The sequence below is a fragment of the Hyperolius riggenbachi genome, chromosome 5 (genome assembly GCF_040937935.1).
Source record: "Hyperolius riggenbachi isolate aHypRig1 chromosome 5, aHypRig1.pri, whole genome shotgun sequence".
Taxonomy (NCBI): Eukaryota; Metazoa; Chordata; class Amphibia; order Anura; family Hyperoliidae; genus Hyperolius; species Hyperolius riggenbachi.
Window position 1 is genome coordinate 255945722 of NC_090650.1, and position 24953 is coordinate 255970674.

The 24953-nt window shown below is 45.0% G+C and overlaps 1 protein-coding gene across 2 annotated transcripts in view; it reads right to left on the reverse strand.

Annotated features, from left to right (window-relative positions):
- Nucleotides 1-24953, reverse strand: part of IRF4 (interferon regulatory factor 4) — a 48392-nt gene that overhangs the window by 11749 nt on the left and 11690 nt on the right. For both annotated transcript variants that reach the window (XM_068234604.1, XM_068234603.1), the window contains exons 2-5: nucleotides 21075-21302; nucleotides 9016-9202; nucleotides 7996-8090; nucleotides 3473-3614 (exon numbers count right to left, since the gene is read on the reverse strand). In XM_068234604.1, the coding sequence (XP_068090705.1) occupies nucleotides 3473-3614; nucleotides 7996-8090; nucleotides 9016-9202; nucleotides 21075-21275 (625 nt within the window). In that variant the 5' untranslated portion in view covers nucleotides 21276-21302. The remainder of the gene's footprint in view (nucleotides 1-3472; nucleotides 3615-7995; nucleotides 8091-9015; nucleotides 9203-21074; nucleotides 21303-24953) is intronic.

Here is a 24953-nt window from a genome sequence, read left to right on the forward strand (position 1 = left end):
GTTTCCTTCAGGACTAATGCTTTTGTCACAAAGCATTAACAGTTCCTTCAAATGTCCCAGCACAACTCAAAAAGTGCCCATTACCTTCCATCTTGAAATATCCAGAGTGCAGACACTGTGATGGTGCCTTCACTGCATGCTTATAGCAGTCCTCTCATCAGACCACATACATTCATCAAAATGTGCCAAGTATAATCCATAAATCTGATAACTGCAAGAGCAGTATATCCAGGGTATTCCACATAACCTCCGATTCCCCAATAGAAGCTCACCATAGAGTAACCGATATACATTTAATAAAAAAATATGCCCTGGTGTGTCATGATACAATACAATACAATTACACATACTGACAGCATTTACATGTGTAATTGTCGCTGTATATATGTGAAATGTACAACCGTCATTACGTACTTGCCCAAGCCATGTGTACCACAAGCAATTCCGAGTACGGCACCACCGTACTTGGCGAATAAATCCATCTTGTATCTTGTATCTTGTATCTTGTACCTTCATCATGACACACCAGGGCATATTTTTTTATTAAATGTATATCGGTTACTCTATGGTGAGCTTCTATTGGGGAATCGGAGGTTATGTGGAATACCCTGGATATACTTTACTCATCCCAAAACAATAAAATGCAGATAATCACTCACACCCATATAGGCTGACTCTATTCCAGAGTAGTGCTGTAGATGGTAACAGCATATCTGATATGTGATCGTCTCATTGTTAACGTACGTTCATTGGTCGAATGCTATTGTGACATCTCTGACTTCTGTCTGTTCTGTATAGTGGCCAGAAAAGTCATGCTCCATCACCCCACCAAAAACAATAGACAACAGTTACAATGGAAAGGTCACCATGCCTTAACAGATCCTATACTTATACAGTGGCTTGCAAAAGTATTCAGCCCCCTTGAAGTTTTCCACATTTTGTCACATTACTGCCACAAACATGAATCACTTTTATTGAAATTTCATGTGAAAGTGGTGTACACGTGAGAAGTGGAACGAAAATCATACATGATTCAAAAAGTTTTTTACAAATCAATAACTGCAAAGTGGGGTGTGCGTAATTATTCAGCCCCCATTGGTCTAAGTGCAGTCAGCTGCCCATAGACATTGCTGATGAGTGCTAATGACTAAATCGAGTGCACCTGTGTGTAATGTAATGTCAGTACAAATACAGCTGCTCTGTGACGGCCTCAGAGGTTGTCTAAGAGAATATTGGGAGCAACAACACCATGAAGTCCAAAGAACACGCCAGACAGGTCGGGGATAAAGTTATTGAGAAATTTAAAGCAGGCTTAGGCTACAAAAAGATTTCCAAAGCTTTGAACATCCCACGGAGCACTGTTCAAGCGATCATTCAGAAATGGAAGGAGTATGGCACAACTGTAAACCTACCAAGACAAGGCCGTCCACCTAAACTCACAGGCCGAACAAGATGAGCGCTAATCAGAAATGCAGTCAAGAGGCCCATGGTGACTCTGGACGAGCTGCAGAGATCTACAGCTCAGGTGGGGGAATCTGTCTATAGGACAACTATTAGTTGTGCACTGCACAAAGTTGGCTCTTATGGAAGAGTGACAAGAAGAAAGCCATTGTTAACAGAAAAGCATAATAAGTCCCATTTGCAGTTTGCCACAAGCCATGTGGGGGACACAGCAAACATGTGGAAGAAGGTGCTCTAGTCGGATGAGACCAAAATGGAACTTTTTGGCCAAAATGCAAAACGCTATGTGTGGCAGAAAACTAACACTGCACATCACTCAGAACACACCATCCCGACTGTCAAATATGGTGGTGGCAGCATCATGCTCTGGGGTTACTTTTCTTCAGCAGGGACAGGGAAGCTGGTCAAAGTTGATAGGAAGGTGGATGGAGCCAAATACAGGGCAAACTTGGAACTGGAAGAAAACCTCTTGGAGTCTGCAAAAGACTTGAGACTGGGGCGGAGGTTCACCTTCCAGCAGGACAATGACACTAAACATAAAGCCAGGGCAACAATGGAATGGTTTAAAACAAAACATATCCATGTGTTAGAATGGCCCAGTCAAAGTCCAGATCTAGATCCAATCGAGAATCTGTGGCAAGATCTGAAAACTGCAGAAGAATGGGCAAGGATTTCAGTCTCTAGATGTGCAAAGCTGGTAGAGACATACCCTTAAAGACTGGCAGCTGTAATTGCAGCAAAAGGTGGTTCTAAAAAGTACTGACTCAGGGGGCTGAATAATTACACACACCCCACTTTGCAGTTATTGATTTCTAAAAAATGTTTGGAATAATGTATGATTTTCGTTCCACTTCTCACGTGTACACCACTTTGTATTGGTCCTTCACGTGGAATTCCAATAAAATTGATTCATGTTTGTGGCAGTAATGTGACAAAATGTAGAAAACTTCAAGGGGGCCGAATACTTTTGCAAGCCACTGTAATAGGATCTCTCAACATGTCCACTTTTTTCCGCTGTTGTTGTTCCCCCACCCCCATGTAGTGTGAACTTAGTCTAATAAACCCTGAGGAGGACACCAGCAGGGGGAGATGAGGGTGAACTGTTCATAGACTCTGTACAGTGCACAAAACAGTAATATATATATATATATATATATATATATATATATATACATACATATATATATATATATATATATATATATATATATATACACGCACACATATCACACGCATGGGTCAGAAGCTGCCAACTGTGCCATCACATAACTTCAGGATAGGCACACCCAGGGGGCGCCAAATGAGCAGGGCTGTGATGTCAGTACAAAAATCATCCGACTCCTCAGTTTATGAGACCCCCGACTCCAACTCCAGGTACCCAAACATTGCTCCGACTCCTCGTCTCAGAATACTTAGGCCCCTTTTACACTTAATCAGTTGCTCTCAGTTATAACTGAAAGAAAACTGATTTTCAAAGTAATGTCCATGTTTTCCTATGGCACAGTTCACACTGAAATCTTCTTCCCAATGCACTGCTATGGAAAAAACGCATACCAATTCCAATAATTTTTATTGAATGGAAAAAACGCATACCAACGCATACTAACGCACACTAACGCATACCAACTGATTAAGTGTAAACGGTGCCTTAGTCTAAATTTTACAAAGGCTATGGATTTGGTTCAAACCGCATCCGACTCTGACTCCTCTGTTTATTGGAACCACCGACTACAACTCCAGGTACCCAAAATTGCTCCGACTCCACAGCCCTGCAAATGAGCCTCCAGTTTACTCAAAATATAGCTGGCCAAACAGAAATCACGATTCTTTTATAAACCCCTAACAAAACCATAAAGAGTACAGATATAGAAAAAGCTTTAACGCCTCAGATCTGCACTATGAAACCGTCAGTACAATCTAGTGAACTGGAACTAACAGGCTGTTTTTTTCTTCAGTTAAGTTTCTCAGATCAACACAAGTAAAGAGTAAGAAGTAAAAGCTAGGTACATACTGTTGTCGCAGGAAGTGTTTTGCCATAGGTGACTGCGTGCTGCAAAGGGGACACTTGCACACTGGTAAGGAAGATCAGGATGTGGTTGCTCTGGTGCATAGTCCCTCCAGCTCCGCTCATGAGACATCATAAAGTGTGGCACCTGTCAAAGAGGAAGAGGCAGCTTTTATGCTTTCATTAGGGGAGAAGTAAAAAGAAGCATCAAGCATCCGTAGTAACTGCTCTGAATATCATTCAGCTATACACAATGCTGCATGGTCTGGGGTCACTTCATCTCGTGCATCATAATGTAAACAATTCCTTCTACGCTTCTGTGTACTCTTCTTATACAGACAAATATGACTTATTTATTGCAAAACAACTGTGGCTGGATAGTGTACTGGTTAACCACTTGCCGACCGCACGCTTATACCGTGCGTCGGCAAAGTGGTAGCTGCAGGACCAGCGACGCAGTTCTGCGTCGCCAGCTGCAGGCTGATTAATCAGGAAGCAGCCGCTCGCGCGAGCGGCTGCTTCCTGTCAATTCACGGCGGGGGGCTCCGTCAATAGCCTGCGGGCCGCCGATGGCGGCTCGCAGGCTAAATGTAAACACAAGCGGAAATAATCCGCTTTGTTTACATTGTACGGTGCTGCTGCGCAGCAGCGCCGTAAGGCAGATCGGCGATCCCCGGCCAATCAGCGGCCGGGGATCGCCGCCATGTGACAGGGGACGTCCTGTCACTGGCTGCACAGGACGGATAGCGTCCTGTGCAGCCCGGATCACCAGGGGGGAAAGGTAGGAGAGGGAGGGGGGAATTTCCCCACGGAGGGGGGCTTTGCCTGCAGGCAGGAGCGATCAGACCCCCCCTGCACATCATCCCCATAGGGGGGAAAAAAGGGGGGCGATCTGATCGCTCTGCGTGCACCCTGATCTGTGCTGGGGGCTGCAGAGCCCACCCAGCACAGATCCCAACAAACAGCGCTGTTCCTTAAGGGGGGGGGGGGTAAAGGGTGGGTCCTCAAGTGGTTAAAGGACCTCTGTCGCAAAAATCTTAAAATTAAAATATATGTAAACGTACAATTAAGAAGTACATTTCTTCCAGGGTAAAATAAGCCATAAATTACTTTTCTCCTATGTTGCTGTCACTTACAGTAGGTAGTAGAAATCTGACATTACCGACAAGTTTTAGACTAGCCCATCTCCTGATGGGGGGTTCACAGGGTTTTCTTTATTTTCAAGATTCACTTAGTGAATGGCAGTTGTTCCGTCCAACTGCCCAAAAAGTGTACAGTGAGCAGGGAGGCTGGTCAGCATCTTTGTATAAATCTTTTTCAGGGAGTGTCTTTATAAAGAATAATGGCCATGCTGAGAATCCCCTATGGAGAGATGGACTAGCCCAAAACCTGTTGGTAATGTCAGATTTCTACTACTTACTGTAAGTGACAGCAACATAGGAGAGAAGTAATTTATGGCTCATTTTACTCAGTAAGAAACGTACTTCTTATTTGTATGTGTTTTAAATGTTAAGATTTTCGCGATAGTTCTTCTTTAACCTCCTTAGCGGTAACCCCGTGTGTGACACGGGGTAAGCCGCCGGAGGGTGCCGCTCAGGCCCTGCTGGGCCGATTTACTTAATTTTTTTTTGCTGGACGCAGCTAGCACTTTGCTAGCTGCGCCAGCACCCCGATCGCCGCCGCCGCGCGCCCGATCGCCGCTATCCGGTGCGGCGCGCGCCCCCCCCCCCCCCAGACCCCGAGCGCTGCCTGGCCAATCAGTGCCAGGCAGCGCCGAGGGGTGGATCGGGTCTCCCAATGACGTCCCGACGTCACTGACGTCGGTGACGTCATTCCGCCCCGTCGCCATGGCGACGGGGGAAGCCCTCCAGGAAATCCCGTTCTTTGAACGGGATTTCCTGATCGCCTATCGCCGGAGGCGATCGGCGGGGCTGGGGGGATGCCGCTGAGCAGCGGCTATCATGTAGCGAGCCCTCGGCTCGCTACATGATTTAAAAAAAAAATAATAAAAAAAAACTGCTGCGCTGCCCCCTGGCGGTATTTTTCATACCGCCAAGGGGGTTAAAGAGACTCCGTAACAAAAATTGCATCCTGTTTTTTATCATCCTACAAGTTCCAAAAGCTATTCTAATGTGTTCTGGCTTACTGCAGCACTTTCTACTATCACAGTCTCTGTAATAAATCAATGTATCTTTCCCCTGTCAGACTTGTCAGCCTGTGTCTGGAAGTCTGCCAAGTTCTTCAGTGTTATGGTTCTGCTATGAACTCCCCCCTTCCAGGCCCCTCTATGCACACTGCCTGTGTATTATATAGATTAGAGCAGCTACTCTCTTCTCTCTTATCTTTTACAAGCTGGATAAATCGTCCTCTGAGCTGGCTGGGCTTTCACATACTGAGGATTACAAACAAGGGCAAAGCTGTTTGCATGAAGAAACGAGCAGCCTGACACTTCAGTGCATGAGAAATGCAGGGGGAAAGAAACACACAAATGATCTCTTGAGATTCAAAAGGAAGGGTGTATACAGCCTGCTTGTGCATGGATGTATTTTCTATGTGTGGACATACTGTACATCAACCTACTTCCTGTTTTGGTGGCCATTTTGTTTGTTTATGAACAAACTTTTTAAAACTGTTTTTAACCACTTTTAATGCGGAGAGGAGTGGCGAAATTGTGACAGAGGGTAATAGGAGATGTCCCCTAACGCACTGGTATGTTTACTTTTGTGCGATTTTAACAATACAGATTCTCTTTAAGGGCTCTGCCTCTGACACAGGAGACCAGGGTTCAAATCTCAGCACTTCCTGTTTAGTAAGCCAGCACCTATTCAGTAGAAGACCTTGGGCAGGACTCCCTCTGCTACTGCCTATAGAGCGTGCCCTTGTGGCTGCAGCTCTGGTGCTTTGAGTCCGACAGGAGAAAAGTGCAATATAAAAGCATGGCCATGGCCTCAGATGCGACTCTGCCTCTGTGCTGAGTGCTATGAAGGCATTTGTACAGGAGCAGCCTCCTGTGTGAGAGGGTCCCTAGTGAACACTGTGTCAAAGTTGACTTCAATATAGCTTAAAACTGGAGTATGCTTACACACTATACACCAAGTCATGCCCTTGCAGGGTGTTAACATAGAGGACCTGCACTGAAAGGCATAACTATGTCCATAGTATACCGTGAAACTTGTGCTTCTATTGAGCAACCTGTTTTTTCCATGCAACCACTGGCGAACTCAGGGGGCTATTCCGGGTGTCTGGAACCTCCCCCCTGCACTGAGCTGTGTATTCAGCCAGGGAAGCCCGCATAATATAAACAGCCTCATTCTCCCTCCCTTCTTACTTCTGGTGCCTCCCTCCAGCTAATAGAATGAGAGAGGCAGCCCAGCTTTCTTCACAAGAAGATGCAGCCTGCAGTGAGAGAATGTTGATTATGGAGTCCTGGACTCTCCACAGCACAGAAGTGTCAGACATGATGAAATTAGAGTGCAGGCAAGCTGGTAAATATGCACAGCATGATGCAGAGCTTGCCTGGACTCAGGGTCTGTGGGCAAACATCTGTCTGGTCTCTCCCCATTGTTATAATGACTGCATGTGTGGGTAAGGTGTTTAACAAGCTGAAAAGTTTTTGACAGTCCCTAGACTCCAGGAGGGCTTCTTTCTGACTTGTGTGAGAGACTGACAGGGACAGGAGTTCGATTACAGGCAAGTAGCCTGTCTGATGTGGGACTGCAATACAGATAAGTTCTCTGCTCCATCTCAGGCTATTCTCAATTTCTCCACTCCTCTCTCTGGGCTAGTGCAACGCCAAAATGACAATAGCAATCGCTAGCAATTTGTGAGTGTGATTTTGTGAAGTGATTTTCAGAGCGATTTTTGAATGAATTGCTCAAAAACATGCTACATGCAGTATACCTGCGATTTTGAAAAATCACAACGCTGCTGTGGGAACACCCACATAGGGTAACATTAGCCAAGCGCTTTTCAAATCAATGTTGATTTGTAAAACGCTCAGAAGCACTCTTGGTGTGCACCAGCCTCCTTCATTCACCTTTGTTTCCCTCTTCCCCTAGAGCTGGCTGTGTGTTGTTGTCATACAGGAAAGCTAAATAAAAGTGCAATCCTGGTGAGGCAAAATATTATTATTTAGTATTTATGTAGCGCCGACATCTTCCGCAGATGCATATATCCCTGCATCATATGGGTATCGCTTGCGCTATGTGAAACTATGTAGCATATTCCACTGAATTGTCCAAACTAAGTCTATCTCCTGTTCCTCTCTTGGGGAGTTGTTCCAGCGCTGTACCCAGTTCACATTTGCTGCTACCAGAAGCCCTCAGAAACACTTGTGTCCTTGAGTACTTCCAAAGATAGGCAGCTCCGTAATACGCCAGCGCACTTTTGTGCATGGGCAGTATGGAGCCACCTGTATTCGGAAGCACTCGGGACATACGTGCTTCTGGACCTTTCAGGAACCCCCCCCTTAAAAATCCTGCGTTTGCCCCTGGCAACATTAACATACATTACCTCCATGGTATAAATACCTGAGTGTGTGGCTGCAGAGATGTATAAGCTTGTGGTACAGCGAATGAATGATTTACAACTAGCTGTGTATCTTCTGAGCCAAGCTGCTTTATTCCTGTGGTAAAAAGACATTCCTATAAGTTACATATTACAACATTTAAACAAACATGTCACATCTTAGCAAAATCATCTATAAAGTATCCCCGACTCACGGCTGTCCAACTCCAGTCCCCAAGGGCCGAGGTCCTCACACATTTTTAGCACAGCTCAAATTAACTGACAGGACTGAATTAGGAAAGGTGTAGTTCATCAAATATAACACATTTCTCCATGTCACCGTCCATCCTAAACACTGGCATGGATATGGCCCTGAAACTAACTACAGACAACAGTGGAATTATGTATTATCTTACTATCCAATCCCACACTCATTTCTGCATAAATACACCATATGGCTGCTTTGCAAAAAGAGTATACAAATAATAATGGTACATCTACTGTACAAAATCTGCTATTGTCACATGACCTGAAGCAGCCCCACTTTGAGAGTTACAGAGGAACGCCAGTGAAAATAATGTAAGTGCTTAATTTTTTTACAATAATTATGTATAAATGTCAGTATATGTCAGTGTTTGCTCATTGTAAAATCTTTCCTCTCCCTGTTTTACATTCTGATATTTATCACATGGTGACATTTTTACTGCGGGCAGGTGATGTCACTGGAAGGGGATGGTGCTTGCATTTTTGGCAGTTGAAAACAGCGGTCATTTCCCACAATGCAACAAGGCTCCCACAGTGCAATGTCAGGACCTCAGTGCTGTGAGGCGCTGACATCACACTGTGGGCGGTGCTTACTGAAAAAAAAAACACCCAATGCACGACTTGTCATAACAATACTTAGACCTTCCCTATTCTCTCACTGCACTGTGGTCACTCACAACTATTAAGGAAGTAATTGCCGATAAGGAGACAATTTGTCCTGTCTATGGTTTCCTGTGGTCACACATGAAACTGGAACATGTAAGAGGAAGATGTCTTACCTTTTTTTGAACCTTCGGGAACAATTTTGTACACCTTATATGGGTCAGATATATCCAGCTGACTTCTCTCCACCAGTTCTTCAAAGTCATTGCTCTTATTCAGAGCACAGCGCAACCTGGTCTTCCATGTAGGGGGATCAGGCTTGTCAAGGCCTTCTCGAAATTTGCCTTTAAAAAGTGCCCAGGCCTATATAGTGTGACAAAAGCATGGAGAACTGTGGTGAGAGAGGTGCCCTGCTACACAACTTACATTTATACAGTATTAATCAGTCACAAATGTTTTACTAATCCCACTCCACAACTGAATATACAGTATATTTACAAATCAACAGATCTTGTTGGTCATCATAATTCAGAATAGAATTGGAATCAAGATTTATAATCAGGTGCCATAGGCCTAGGTCTACAGGTGCCATCTGACAAGAAATTCTGTTGCTATGGAGGCTTCTGGCAGCTTCAGGGAAGGGAATGAAGAGGAAGTTGGATATTGGGGAAGACATGCAACAGGTGGAGGTGGAGTGGTGCCTGCTGTTTTATTTAACTGTGTATATGCTTGTGTTGTGTGAGCCTGTGGATGTATGAGTGTGATAGGTGTATGTATGTGTGTACAGTATATGTATGCTTGTTTGCCAATTTGTGTATATGCCTAGCAAGGCGTAAATGTACCTATGTATGTGTATGTGCATAGATATGTTTATTTGTATCATTTTTTGTTATTTATTAGATTTATATTACGCCAACATATTACGCAGCGCTGGACAATAAATAAGGTTACCAACAATGATAATAGGGGTGACAAACAACACAATACAAGTCAGGGCATCACTGACTTCTATTGTGTTCACAAGAGGGACACGTGTATCAGACCAGAGATCAGTCTGGGGCCTTAGCAGTGCAACAGACATGGGCCTCAGCTGCAGTCTGTGAGCGGCTGTGTTCATGGCCGGCATTTGCCCTCTGCCCGCAGGGGGGAAGGTGGGGGGTGTAAAGGGACAGCAGACCAGTGATATGTGTGTAAGTAACTCACCTAATTCCAGCGTCCGAGTCTTCTCTTCTCTGCACTCTCCTAAGGGCCTGTACACACTTCTGCGCTTGCGCTGTGTTTTTAAAAACGCATGCGATTTGAAAATCGCAAAACCTTCATGAGAATAGAAAAAACGCATCGCACCAGTGTGTACAGGTTTCACCATTTTGATGATTTTTCAAATGACCTTACAACTAAAAAACACATGCGATTTTTAAAAGCGCAGTGCAAGCGCAGCAGTGTTTACAGGCTGCTGTGGTTCTATCTCCCCCAATCTTTCTGCATGTTGGGTGAACTCACCACGTGACATGCAGGAATACGCGGTGCAGATGGATGTAGAGCAGAAGGATGAGCTAGTTTTGTGGGGGGTGGGTGGGGGGAGGGGGAGCCAACAGGTTTGCCCATTAAGGGGCTTCCCTGATACAGGTAATTAGCAGTAAGACACACAATGGCAGATCATGCTATGGAGTGGTAGGCAAATTAATTCAAGTATGTGTGCAAGTGTAAACGTGAGTTTGTGTTCAATATATGTACTATGCTAGGGCTTAGCTTGTGAGCCCCTCTGAGGGACTGTTAAGTGACAATACAATATACTCTGTACAGCGATGCGGAAGATGTTGGCGCTATATAAATATTTAATAATTATGATAATAATAATAGACATGCAAAAATGCATTCATAAGCATTCACTTGGCGTCCCAATGCAAGTCCATTACAACAGTCCCACACATGAATTGTGTGCTAGACACTTCCATCAGTGTTTGAGAACTGCAATCAAGCCTTGAGATTGACAAATGCCTGTGCATTTAGTTGATTCCATTAGAAGTATGGGGGACATTGGATGAATGGTTGTAAAGCTTCAGTGCACCACATCACAGAACTGCTAGAAAACCATTAATCTAAACTGTTCCTTAGAGGATACCCAAAGTGACACGTGACATGATGAGATAGACATGGCTATGTACAGTGCCTAGCACACAAATAAGTATGCTGTGTTCCTTTTTTTCTTTCTCTGTCTGAAAAATTGAAATATCAGGTATGTAAGTGGCTGACTCAATCCTGACTCAGACAGGAAGTGACTACAGTGTGACCCTCAGTAATAAGAAATTCCAAATATGAAACACTTTCCTAGCAGAAAATAGCTTCTGAGAGCAAGAAAGAGATAAAAAGGGGAATTTCTTATCAGTGAGGGTCACACTGTAGTCACTTCCTGTCAGGAGTCAGGACTGAGTCAGCCACTTACATACCTGATATTTAACTCTTTCAGGCAGATAAATAAAAAAAGGAACACAGCATAGTTATTTGTGTGCTAGGCACTGTACATACACATGTCTATCTCATCATGTCACATGTCACTTCGGGTATCCTTTAAGCCTGGAACCCACTAGCAGTACGTTACTAAGCCGTTACTAAGCACTTGCGATTTAAAAAGCTCTTTCGAATGTAACATTTTGGTGCGATCCCACGTGAGTGATGTGATTTTATAAAAATCCTCCATAGCATTGCATTAGAAAGAGCTTTTCAAATCACTAGCACTTAGAAAAGGCTGCTAGTGGGTTTGAGCCCTTAGAGTTCCATCAGACACAGGGCTATGTTGATGCACAATGTGCAGATCAGTTATCAGGGCAGTAGTGGTAAGGAAGGCTCTCAGGATCTAAGGGTGCTTGCTTAGTATGTAGTCTAAAGGTGGCCACACACCATACAATTTTTTTAAATATCTGTTCAATTTAAGAATTGCAATCAATTTTTCTGACTGATTGTAACATTTCAAAAATATGACCAATGTACCACACACGTATGTTCAATTTTCCCCCAATTATGATAAAAATGATTGGAGAAAATTGCTAGGGTGTGTATATTAATAAATTGACAATCTAACACACACCATACAATCTTAGGAAAAATTGAAGAAATATTTCCAGCATTCCGGATCAATAGAAAACGAAAAAAAACCGGGAAATCCGATTGGATTTTTCAGTTGAATGAAAAAATGAATGAAAAAAAAAAAAGCTTTCAAATTTTTAGGGAGATCCGATCATATTTATCGAATTACTGTAAAATCGGATCATTTTATTGTATTGTGTGTGTGGCCACCTTTAGAGCCCATTTCCACTGCTGTGGAAATCAGGCCGAATATGCAGAGTTTCTCCACAAACAAATTGCGTGGGGAAACTCTGCCATAGAGGATAATGCTGCCTTCGTCCGAATTGCTTGCCTTAGTGATTCGGCCGGCATTGCAGCTTTTTTTCGTGCGGGAGGCAGCAAATCCCATAGCTGGGCATGGCACGGCTTCCAGAATTTGGCTACGTACTCGTACAGGAAGGAAGTGCCGCTACACGTCTCGCAGGACGCACAGCGGCTAGTGGAAACGGGCCTTTATTCAGTTTTAAATGATAGTTTACCATGCTTAGAGCATCAGAAACGGCCCTGATTAGTTTTTGAGTGTTAAACTATTTTAGCCACTAGTAGAAGCAGGAAAGTGTACAGTTTATAACTGGCTGCAAGGTGTTAAACCACTGGTTACTTTTGTGTTAACAGTAGGTTGGGAATCATTTAAAGAGGTGAAGTCTGGGTTAGGCATATGTGAACCTAAAGTAGGCATTAATCAGGGAAAATGTAAGGATATGGCTATGGGGAAATCAGTGTAAGTAACAGGCTGAGGTTAGGGTCAGGCACAAGGCACTGGGTCAGATTAGGAATGGTCTAGTATAGGTTGTTAGGGTAGCAGGGAAGAGTTGGGGAATTGCTCAAATTTCCCGCTGGGAGAACTCCTCATTATAAACACATGCAACATAATGAATGGGCACACCAAGGTACCATGCAGAAATCTACATCATGCTACAGAGAGCTGGCAGCCATCATAGGAAATTTCATAAATTCTATGCTTGCACTGCTTTTATATATGGAGTATGTATTATTATTAATTAATATAAAGACTAATTACATGAATTTGTTTCTATGCCAAGGCTAGTAGTTCACAACATGCTGTCAGCCCTGTCACTGCATTGATAAAATCCTGGTGGCCCCAAAACTCTGGCTTTACAGTGCTATGGATAAAACTACATGACCATATATGCATCATATATGCATCTGGAGTGCTGGCGTGTGTGTGCTATTGCTGCTTGTATAGCTGAGTTCAGCCCAGCAACCATCTGATCTCTGCAAGAGGTTAGTGTGCAGATTATTAAACAACTGTCTAACTATGTCAGCGCTGTTCAAACTGAGATACAGAATTATAAACAGAACTAGTTAATTAGCCCGCCCGTTAAAAAAATGGGAGCTAGGGCTGGAGCGCGAGCCCCTTCCCAATGGCGCCTGCCCGCACTCCCCTGCACTCGTCCTCCTGTTTTTAACGTCCGTGTGCCTTGCATGCGCGCTGGCAAAAAGCACGGACACGGGAACAGGGGACGCAGGGACAGTGGGGTTTTATTAGGTAGGATGATGATAATGATGCTTCTAAGTACATCACTGCATGCTGTAGTGCTGCAGAAAAGAATAATCTTCTTATGAAACATGGAAGATTCCATTGTAAAGTTCACACTGCTGTATTGTGCTGCTGTATGCCAGGCAAAGGGCAGCTGCAGTCATCATCAGAGGAGATGATTCTCTGCTCTATCATCCCAGGATCATGTCATCTGTACCTCTTTTGCTAATTACCCATAACTGAACAAAACACAGGGCTGTGTAACCCAAAAGAAGAGGATTTGCTAGACCAGATTGTAATCTGTCATCAGAATCCTCTATTTGAGGATGTGCTAGAAATCTCTACATCTCTAGCCCACATTGTATGGCGCTTCCATGTGGAGATTATGGCTGTAAATTTTCGGTATAAGTGTTTTCTTCAATACAGTACAAGACTGTTTTCAGTATTTATTCCTTAGGAAAATAGATCTCACTTTTATGGCCTGTGTCAGATTGGGGTGGAGCTTCCAATTTAGCACCCACAACACACAAGGCAAGGGTGTCGGTTGTGGGGTTCATCACCACACCTCCTCCAGCCATTACTTCAGGGGCGGTTTTAAGCATAGGCAGTACAGGCCATTGCCTGGAGCGCCATTGGTCCTTGGGGCGCCATGTTGCAGCATTAAGCCCCACCCTCAAATTAAGCCCCAACCCATCCCTATCGTTCTATTACTTGCTTCTGCTGCATCTGCTCAGTGTAAGTTGCAGGCAGCTGCCGCTGTGTCTCTCTGTGCCTTCTCTAGCTAAATTACGTGTATATTTGCTGGTGAAATGCTGCCGCATAGCATATTTTCTGGTGATACGCTGCCACAATAAGTGTAATTTCTGGTGAAACCCTGCCGCATTACGATTATTTTCTGGTGAAATCCTACCGCATTATGACTATTTTCTGGTAAAACGCTGCCGCATTACGATTATTTTCTGGTGAAACGCTGCCGCATTTCAATTATACCTTGGTGAAACGCTGCCGCAATTATTTTCATGGGGGCAGGGGCGCCACAGGTTTTCTCGCCTGGAGTGACAAAATGGCTAGAGGCGCCCCTGCATTACTTCAATCTCTATCGTGAAATATGAACATTCAGTGTTTAAGTAATACAACAGACCTTGTCAAACATATACCGTAAGGGACATCATGCCGTCAGTTGATGCTTACAGAAGCAGTCAGAGTCGCATACATGGAAAAAGGGCGCCCTGGTAATTTAACCACTTGCCGACCGCACGCTTATACCGTGCGTCGGCAAAGTGGCAGCTGCAGGACCAGCGACGCAGTACTGCGTCGCCAGCTGCAGGCTGATTAATCAGGAAGCAGCCGCTCGCGCGAGCGGCTGCTTCCTGTCAATTCACGGCGGGGGGCTCCGTGAATAGCCTGCGGGCCGCCGATGGCGGCTCGCAGGCTAAATGTAAACACAAGCGGAAATAATCCGCTTTGTTTACATTGTACGGCGCTGCTGCGCAGCAGCGCCGTAAGGCAGATCGGCGATCCCCGGCCAATCAGCGGCTGGGGATCGCCGCCATGTGACAGAGGACGTCCTGTCACTGGCTGCACAGGACGGATAGCGTCCTGTGCAGCCCGGATCACTGGGGGGACAGGTAGGCGAGGGAGGGGGAGGGAATGTCGCCGCGGAGGGGGGCTTTGAGGTGCCCCCCCCCCGCAACATGCCACCAGCAGGAGCGATCAGACCCCCCCTGCACATCATCCCCATAGGGGGGAAAAAAGGGGGGCGATCTGATCGCTCTGCGTGCCCGCTGATCTGTGCTGGGGGCTGCAGAGCCCACCCAGCACAGATCCCATCAAACAGCGCTGGTCCTTAAGGGGGGGTAAAGGGTGGGTCCTCAAGTGGTTAAGTGTCGGGAATAGCCGATAGTAGAATATCAGTAAAATTACCAATATTTAGGAATGATCAATGAGATTCAGATATTTCCAAGTTAATGCATGATTATGTAAATTTGCATACAAATGTAAGCAGCTTGAACATTTTCAAGCTGCATATATTTCCATACAAATTTACATAATTTACATAATCCTGCATGAACTTAGAAATATTTGCTATGCAAGGATACAGAGGCGCCAGTAGGATAAAACAAGATAAAAGGTTTAAAACGGTTTAGGTGGCGGTGGTGGACCGTCCACACACAAACAGACAAAAAATCGCTGTTGATTGTAGAAAAAAAATTCACAATTTATTCACATACTCCTACATAAAAGTGCAACGCGTTTCACGGGCAAACATCCCGCCCCATCAGGCAACAAACGAACGGAGTATCTCACAGCTCTGAGTATATTGATAGCTTGGCACCTCTGTAGAAATATTTGCATCCCATTGATCATCCCTACTAATACTCTACTACTGTGCTCTGTGTAATTATAATAGTAAAATATTGGTAATTTTTACCTGTCGGTAATCATCGGGTGCCAGTGGCGCACAGGTTTCCGCCTGGGTACTGGCATAGCTGCAAATAACACTGTGGTCTATGGGGTGCCCATTTTACCGCAGCACACCAGCCCAAATGACCTGCTTTGACCAGTGTCAGCTGTACATTGAGTAGCTTCCTGCTAAGGACAGAGCTTTGCTGTGGTACTTGCATGGTAATGCATTAGAATTTATAGAATGTTATTTTCAAACTACGTGATATTTTTCTTCTGTCATTTTCCTGGTAACATTCATTTTCAGTAATTCTTAATTCATGTCAGAGCTTCATTTTTTTCCCTGCCTTTGATTTGGTAAATGTTAAACTTCATGCATTTTTCAGTAAAAGCGAGTTTCAATTGGAAAGCATGCAGCACACAGGAAGCACATACCACATTACAGTCTCCCTGTGATCAGATAATTCTGTTACCTATTCCAATGTAAAGCCTCAAGATAAAAGTACTTAGAAAAGCAGACAGCCCTCTACTGGTAAATGACTCACTGACTAGTGACTAGGACAGTTCATGTGGGAGGTGGAAAGAAATAGAATTTTTTGCTTGCGTTCATTTGCAATAACAAAATATCATCAATTATAAGGGGAATTTACTATGTTTATCTACAGTGTGTGTGTAATATTTTGTCAGTTCTAAAATCATGATGATATACGGTAATTATCAGTGAGTATACACAGCATACCAGCAATAACTCTGCTTTGTAGATTGGTCAGTCAGTAACGCTTTGCACACTCACATGCAAATGTTCATATAAATGCATTCACAGAAATCAAACATCCAGGACGAGACAGGTGAAAAGGGCGCCGCCCATTTTGGGCCCGCCATAGACGTGTGGGAGTTACGGCTATAGCAGCGCTCAAAGAGTAATTTGGCTGCTGGTAAAAGAAGGAACCTAAATTACAAAAAATAATGGCAGCTGAATTGCATCTTACCCCTGAATTCATGGCGGCATGGAGGGGGAATAGTAATCTATGGCACCAGGAAATTTGCTTTAGCAGGGCGATTTGCCGGTGCCCATCCAGTGAAGTTAAAAGCGGGGTCTCAATATAAAAAATACATTCTCTTGCGTAGTCACCAACACCGCGCAGAGGTACTCCAGTAGGTGCCCTAACTCTGGTCCTGTAACATGCATAGTGCAGACATGCAAACATATATTGCATTCATTGTATTACATCTATTCAAAGATTAGGAGCATTTATCCTGACATCCTCTCCTAGGACAGATAGTGCATCTAGCTAATACCACAAGGAAGCTAACAAAATGTATCCATGTGCACCAAGTACAAACCAGCATGAGCGGTGTGCATTCTGATAATGGTCACAGACAGGGTAAGGAGGAAGTGCACTGGATTGGTTTGTAGATTGGCCTTGTGCTTCCCTCTGTCCATTTTGTTTGTCATCATCATGTACATGACCATTTAAACCATCCACTTCGGCAAAACAAGAATTCCAAGGAACACAGCTTCATTTTAGAGATAAACTGGAATGTTTCCATGTTGTGAAGCTGCAGCTTGTAGTATGTACTTATTGCCTCAAAGCTACAACAGAGGCCTAAAACAGCCTAAGTTCACACTGTCCTGGATAAAAAACTGATCTGTTTTCTATTTAAACAGAACCATTTGTTACTTTTGGCATCAGTTTTTCATCTGGTCTTTCCATTCCACTTTCCGGTCGCTACCCTCAGTACCTGCCACCATCACATTCACGTTCCACTGCTACTACTGGCACCCCTGCACTGGGTCCTCTGCACAGAAGAAATGCCAGCAGACAGTATACTCCCCCAGGGAGTATTTTAATTGGTCCACTACTCAATCTGGAATAATCATGCAGGACCCAAAGTTGCACTCTGCTTGTTGGAATGGACCAAATGGACAGATGTGAATAGATGCTATTGCTTTGCACAGGATCCGTTTGCATCGGTTTGGATCAGTTCCATTTCATTCCGCTAAACAGAATGTTTTCAGTACCAGTGTGAATGGGGCCTAACACAATAACTGGATGCTTGGATAGAATGCTATCTTCAGATTCCCGCCCGCGTCTCTTCCCTCCCGCTGATTGGAGGAAAGTGATGCGGGCGGGTAGTTCCGATACAGAGGAGGTGGGGGAGCGGCGCTAACAGACAGGCATAGGTAAACATTGTGCTGGCGACACGCTGTGTGTCGCTAGCACTGCGGGAGGTATAGCGGCGCGCAGGGGGGGTCCTGGAGGCACACCATGGGGCAACAGAGGCTGGTGTTAGTGTGCACAACCAGCCTCTGTGCCCCACTAACATAATTAAATCCCACCTCGGGTTCTCTTTAAAATATTTTTTTTACACATTCCACATATATTTGAAGACAGCATTAGTGCACTGGGAGCTAGCACTCTTTTACAGTGTTGTGAATGGAAGTGAGGCTGTGGATTGGACACCAACACTCGGCTCTGAAGGTTCATCTGTGCAATGGCTGTGGATAAGATTGAGTGGGAAAATCCATAAGCAGAGGTGTGGTGGGCTGGGCCCCAGTGCTGAAGAAACCAATGCAATGAAGTCAAAATGAAGATGATGTTAGGTGAATGTCTCTTAAGGCTAAGCATTTGAGAGGAGGGTTTGATGAGCCCAACTAAACCCAACATAGAGCAAGGCATATTCTAATAGGGTGATTAGTGAATGTAAAGTGTATAGAAGCAAATTGCTGGACAAAATACCCTTTTCGTGGGTCAAATGTGCCTGGAACTGCAGCACATCTGTAGTTCATAGGAAATGGGATATCATTACCCCACCACTTTCTGAACAGAAAACCAGCAATGTGCAGTGGTCTTACATCTGTATTGTTACGCATACTGCTGCAGGCAAGGACAGTTATAACACAGATGTGTTTCATTTAAAAATGCAATGCCAAAAGTAATATTAATTTACACTAAACAACATATGTGTCTTCAGAAATCAGTGACATCAAATTTGGGTTTAGCTGGAAGCTAAAAGGAGAAGCAAAGGTTAGGAGGTATGAAGGAGGGTTTTAGTTAGGCATGGTGTAAAGTGGAAGGTTAGGGTTAGGCATCAGAAAGTGGTTCAGATAAGGCAAATGAGGGAAGTAATGCTGAAACCACTTATTGAAAGTGCAGCATAGCCAATATATAAAGAATAAACATTCCATGTAGTTAAAACCTGGAGCCCAAACCAGATTAGATTGGGAGCCTCTCTGAGGGATAGTTAATGACAAGACATGCATGAAGAGCTGCAGATGACGTTAGGGCTAAATAAATAGTAAATACATACAATGCATGGAAACCAAACATATGGCCACTGTTCCCCTCAGCCACTGCTGCAATATACTTTCCTATTTCTTTGATGACTAATTTATACAGTGTTCCACTTCCTAGTTCAGGAAAAGGGCAAAAAAGTAAAAGTAGCTTATGTTTTTTCATTGCTAAGACATGAGGCATCATGTAAATCAATCTGCATGGGAGGTCAGTTCACTTAAAAGCAGTGCATTTGTGGACTATTTATGAGCAAACAACCTCCTTAGCGGTAATCCTGAGTCAGGCTCGGGACAGAAATCCGCACCTCTGAGCAGTAATCCTGAGCTGTAGTGAGTTATATGCAGGAGCTGCTGCAGATCTTTCTGTGGTATTTTTTTTCTTCTTGTTTTTAGGGTCTAAAAGCTTGTGAAAAAAAAATTGCACGGCTTTTAGACCGTAAATCTGGAAATAATCAAAACGCCAGGGAGGTTAAAGTAAGGCAACTTCCAGCATTTTGAATGGACATCAGGTTAGCACATAGAGATGCAATCTCACTTATTTCCTTATAGATTTAGAAAGTTGAGTGTACAGCTTGTACCACAAACCACAAATTCACATAAAACGGAATCCATTAAAAGCCACAAACAGTAATATACTAAACTGCCGGATAAGAATGGACTCAATCACTATCACTAGCCTGTACTGCAGCATGTTTACATACGGCAAATCAGCTGCTGAAAATATACAGATCTCCCCCTACTTAACAACACTTGAGTTACAATTGTCCCATACATACAAAGTTGTCCTCATGTACAAAATGCACTATTCTTTTTTTGCTAATACATATTTTTGTTTTTACGTGTTACAGCATTGTATAAAGTGTTAAAAGTTGCTTAAAAGGAACCTAAACCCTAGAAAACCTAAACCCTAGTTTTTGCCGTCTTGGAGTCGGCGAGCAGCAACGCGAATCATTACACGCGTTACTGGGGTACCAAGACGCTATAGCGTCCTGTTACCGCGGTAACGCGTGTAATGATTCACGTTGTGGCCCACCGACTCTGAGTCGGCAAAAAACGAAACTAGCTGCCAGCGGGGGACCAGAGGATCCAGGAGTGGCATTAAGGGCACAGTGCGGCCGCAGAGGGCTGGTAAAAGCCCCAGGTAAATGAAACTCATTTTTTTTTCTAGAGTTTAGGTTCCCTTTAAAGCACATTGAAAACCACCAAAAACACATTGTTTATACTTTATGTTCAAATCCAGAGTTGTCCAAAAGTAAATCTTTGCAATTTAATCATGTCTATTGTGCACCTTTTCAGTTTATGATAACTTACGGTATACTCCTGGAGAAAACACAAGATCTCTATTGATGGTACATGTAGCATTACTATTGCCTGGAATTAGGTGGAGAGGACCATCAGGAGGCTGATGAGAGGATAGTGGATTAGCAGTGATATTGGCAGTCATGTGGATGTATTTGTAGCAGTAATATTGCCTGGAATTAGGGGGGGCGGTTTGGCAGTGAAGGCTTGAAGTCGATGTTTTGTTTCCTCCTTCTATCATAGCCAGGGCTATTGATAAGCAGCAGCTGCAGATCACGGCACTCTGCTAACTAACAAAAAAATGCAATCCTGGTAAAACTAACAGTGCACCTCCTTCCCTCCATTAATTCATTTTAGTGTCATAATTTTGAACATTATAAAACTATATTAAAGGTTTAAGTTTTGGTGGCTCAGTCATTTTATGCATCAGGCTAGTGAGAAAGGGCAGTGAAATGTGTCACCATAAGGGATTTTACCCCCCATGCAAATCACTTCATCAGAAGACTGGTTTTCTTCTCTCCCCATAACAGTCATATGCATATTGTGTGACACATTAGTCGCTAGCCCATGATGTAACACACAGCCTCCAGTATTTGGGGGTCTAGAGCAGTTACCTTGAAAAGGGCAGCATCTTCGTCTCTGTTGTAGTCCTGTTTCCCTGCATGTTTCCAAGGAATGCGAAAGATGCTTCTGTCTTCATTCTCCCACACCAAGCCAGGGTACTTCCCACTGTCAATCTGGTCAATGAGCCACTGCCTCAGTTTGCCATTTCCACAGCTGATTGGGGTCATTCCACAATCTCCTTCTTGGTTCATACCAATCGGTACCGTCCTTATAGCTGACTATAGGGAAAGGAAGACACAGGATTTTTAGGCTACTGAATTCTTTCTCATTTTATTAAACAACAACTTAACCATACAGGATAAAAGTTTGTCTGATTTCTTTACTGACCTCGATGGGCCAAGCAATAGAAATACAGCGAAGCATTCTGGGAGGGGTGGTATGGTCAAGCTACCACTCAGGACCACTTTTGATTAGATGTGGGCAGAGGCGTGGCAGGACTGCTATTCTAACCCCTCCCACTGGAATGAACATAAGGGAGTGATTGCAACAGCAGAAGGTGTGGTCCTGGAATTGTGAAAGATAACCAACCAGTATCATGAAGATGGCAAGCAACAGTTTGATAACAATAACATGCAGCGGATCTGACATCCTACAGTATTTAGGTACTTCCTATGTTTCTTAAATTAGATTTATTTACTGTAGGGGGTAGATCTTAGTAAAATGAGGATAATATCTAAAGGCCTGAGAGCTTTAAATAAAAATTAAGATACCCATCACCGTTCACTTTTCTGCTCTGCAAGGTACAGATCCCAAAATGCTTTTGACACATTTAAATTGAAATATTATAATTGATGTTTTCCAAGTATTTGTTTTATGAAAATGCTCCTAATATGAATGGAGACAAATGCATATATTGCTAATGTGTCATAAATATCATAAGAGATTATAGAGCAGTAAGGGCCTGCTACATCAGCTCAAATTACTGTATTTGATGCCTGTGACTGTCTTTATTGTACCATAGCAGATAGGCCTATGGCACATTTAGTTTAATTTTCTTTTTAAATTTGCTCATTTCTGTTCATCTGAATTAGTCATGCCAGAAAGAACATTTTCTTTTTAGGCAGAGTGGAAAGAGGGTGGGATTTTTTTTCTTGAGTTTTTCTATGTCCCCATGCCATCGTATTGCTCTCTGTTCTTGTCCTGACACAGGGGCGCCTTTCCCACCAGACAGTAGAGGCAGCCGCTTGGGGCGCTGTGCATTGAAAAGGCGGGGCCGCCCGCCGCATTTACTGTGACCGTTTTTAACTTCTTGCATTTGTTTACCTTTAGCACGCTGCCCATGTGCTCACTAGTGCCTCCCTCTGTATAGTTTCTCCATTGAGTAGTCGCCGCCTCCTCAGCTGCCTCCCCGATCAATAGAGCAGTGAGTCAACGCTGGCTCTTCTCCACCACTCCTCCTAAAGCTGCGCCCCTGCTGCTTCTCCATTAGCCACCGGGTAAATCATGTGGCCACATCCTGCCTTTAACTCCGCCCCCGCCAGTCAATTCAAGCACTCTGGCGCGTTAATTGAAATTGTCTGATGACATTGACACCGGGTCCTTTCTGGCTGTGAGCAGAGCCTCCCTGGCTGTCTGTGTCTGCAGAGTGCAGACTGCAGGTCTGAGCCCTTTCATGTAACGGCATGTGCTGTGGGGGAGGAGGAGAACGATCAGGAAGGAGAGCTTCTGTGCAGAGAAGGGGGAGGCTGCAGCTGAAGGATGTACCCAGGGGGATAGGAAACTTCAGTCCCAGGACACACCACTTCAGGGCCGGGCCGAGGCATAGGCTGGAGAGGCTCCAGCCTCAGGGCGCAGTGTAGGAGGGGGCGCACAATTCATTCAGTTGTCATTCCTAATTGTGTATTAAGCAGAAAGAAATAAGAAAAGGGGATACATAGCAGTGACTGCAAGCCAGATAACTAGATATTAAGGTGTTGGGGAGGTTGTGGGCCCTGTAGCCCTCTTAGTCTAATAGCAATCAGTGTGATGGCTGGGGTGGGAGGAATGGAGGGGCGCACTTTGGTGTCTCAGCCTTGGGTGCTGGAGGACCTTGTCCCTGCTCTGCACCACTTCTTTCTACTCGGTGAGTAAAAGCAGGCTGACAACTGTCTGCTGTACGGGATGGCTAGGCACTCCTCATTAATCACTGGCTATTCAGTGATTGTTCCAGGCTGCAGTATAAACTGATAGAGCATTGTATAGGGGAAGAGAGACTGGGCATCAGTGTCATCTGTTTAGCAGTATATACTGTGTGCTGCAGTTTGTTTATGCCTTGATGCAATTTGAAAGATGCTGGGTCCTTGTTATAGGGGCCCAATATGTGAGCATTTTATCCATTCTTGCAACCTGTATAGGATCGTATTTCACATATACAGATCTGCTGTTTGTTTGAGTGTCATGGTAATGGTCACCGGTCAATGACATTCTTGAGCACTGGGGGGACGCTTAAAGGGAACCAGAGAGGACGAAGAAAAGCTTGTATACATACCTGGGGCTTCCTCCAGCCCCATACGCCTGGATCGCTCCCACGCCGCCGTCCTCCACTTGCTGGAACCGCCGGTACCGGGTCCCGTCATTGCCGCAAGTCGGCCGGCGGACGCGGCCAATTCTCCGCATCACAGGGGGCTCCCTCCATACAGGTACGCGTGCGGCTGCCTACTGCGCAGCCGCATGCGTACGGGTATGGAGGGAGCCCCTGTGATGCGGACAATTGGCCGCATCCGCCGGAAATGACGGGCCCGGTACCGGCGGATCCAGGAAGTGGAGGATGGCGGCGTGGGAGCGATTCAGGCTTATGGGGCTGGAGGAAGCCCCTGGTATGTATACAATCTTTTTTCTATTTCAACGTAGCATTCCTCTCTGGTTCCCTTTAAAGAGAACCAGAGACAATCTAAAGAAAAGATTTTATACACACCTGGGGCTTCCTCCAGCCTCATACGCATGGATCGCTCCTATGGCGCCATCCTCCGCTGCCCGCAGCTATGAGAACCGGGACCCCGCTCTGCCGTCAGTCGGAGCCAGTCTGAGCGTAAGGGAAGTGCTCTTTGCGTATCTCTGCAGCAGCCGCTGGAGAGATACGTAGAGGGCGCACTTCTCCTGCGTAGCCTGGCTCCGATGACGTCAGTGACGGGAGCCGGTTCTCGTAGTTGCGGGCAGTGGAGGATGGTGGCATGGGAGCGATCCATGCGTATGAGGCTGGAGGAAGCCCCAGGTATGTATAACATATTTTCTTTAGATTGTCTCTGGTTCCCTTAAAGAGAGTCTGAAGCGAGAATAAATCTCGCTTCAGACCTCATAGATAGCAGGGGCATGTGTGCCCCTGCTAAACCGCCGCTATCGCGCCGCTAAACGGGGGTCCCTTCACCCCCAAATCCCCTCGGTGCAGCGGGGGAGCGCTTCCTGGTTGGGGCAGGGCTAAGCGCCGCAGCCCTGCCCCACGCTTGTCTGTCAGCGCGTATCTCCGCCTCTCCCCCGCCCCTCTCAGTCTTCCTTCACTGAGAGGTGTGGGGGAAAGGCGGCGATGCGCCGCTGATAGACGCGACTGGAGTGGAGGCAGGGCTGCAGCCGTTAGCCCTGCCTCCAGGAGCGACCAAGTCTGCGACCAAGTGTTGCAGGGGGGGGTTTGGGGTGAAGGGACCCCCCTTTAGTGGTGCGATAGCGGCGGTTTAGCAGGGGCACACGTGCCCCTGCTAACTATGAGCATTGAAGCGAGATTTATTCTCGCTTCAGAGTCTCTTTAAACCAGACCCGAAAATGTATTAAAAAAAAAAAGTTTCACTTATCTGGGGCTTCTACCAGCTCCCTGCAGCCATCCTGTGCCACGCAGGTCCCCAACGGTCCTAGCGGTGCAGTTTTGGTTTTGCCAACTTAAAAGTCGACGTCCACTGCGC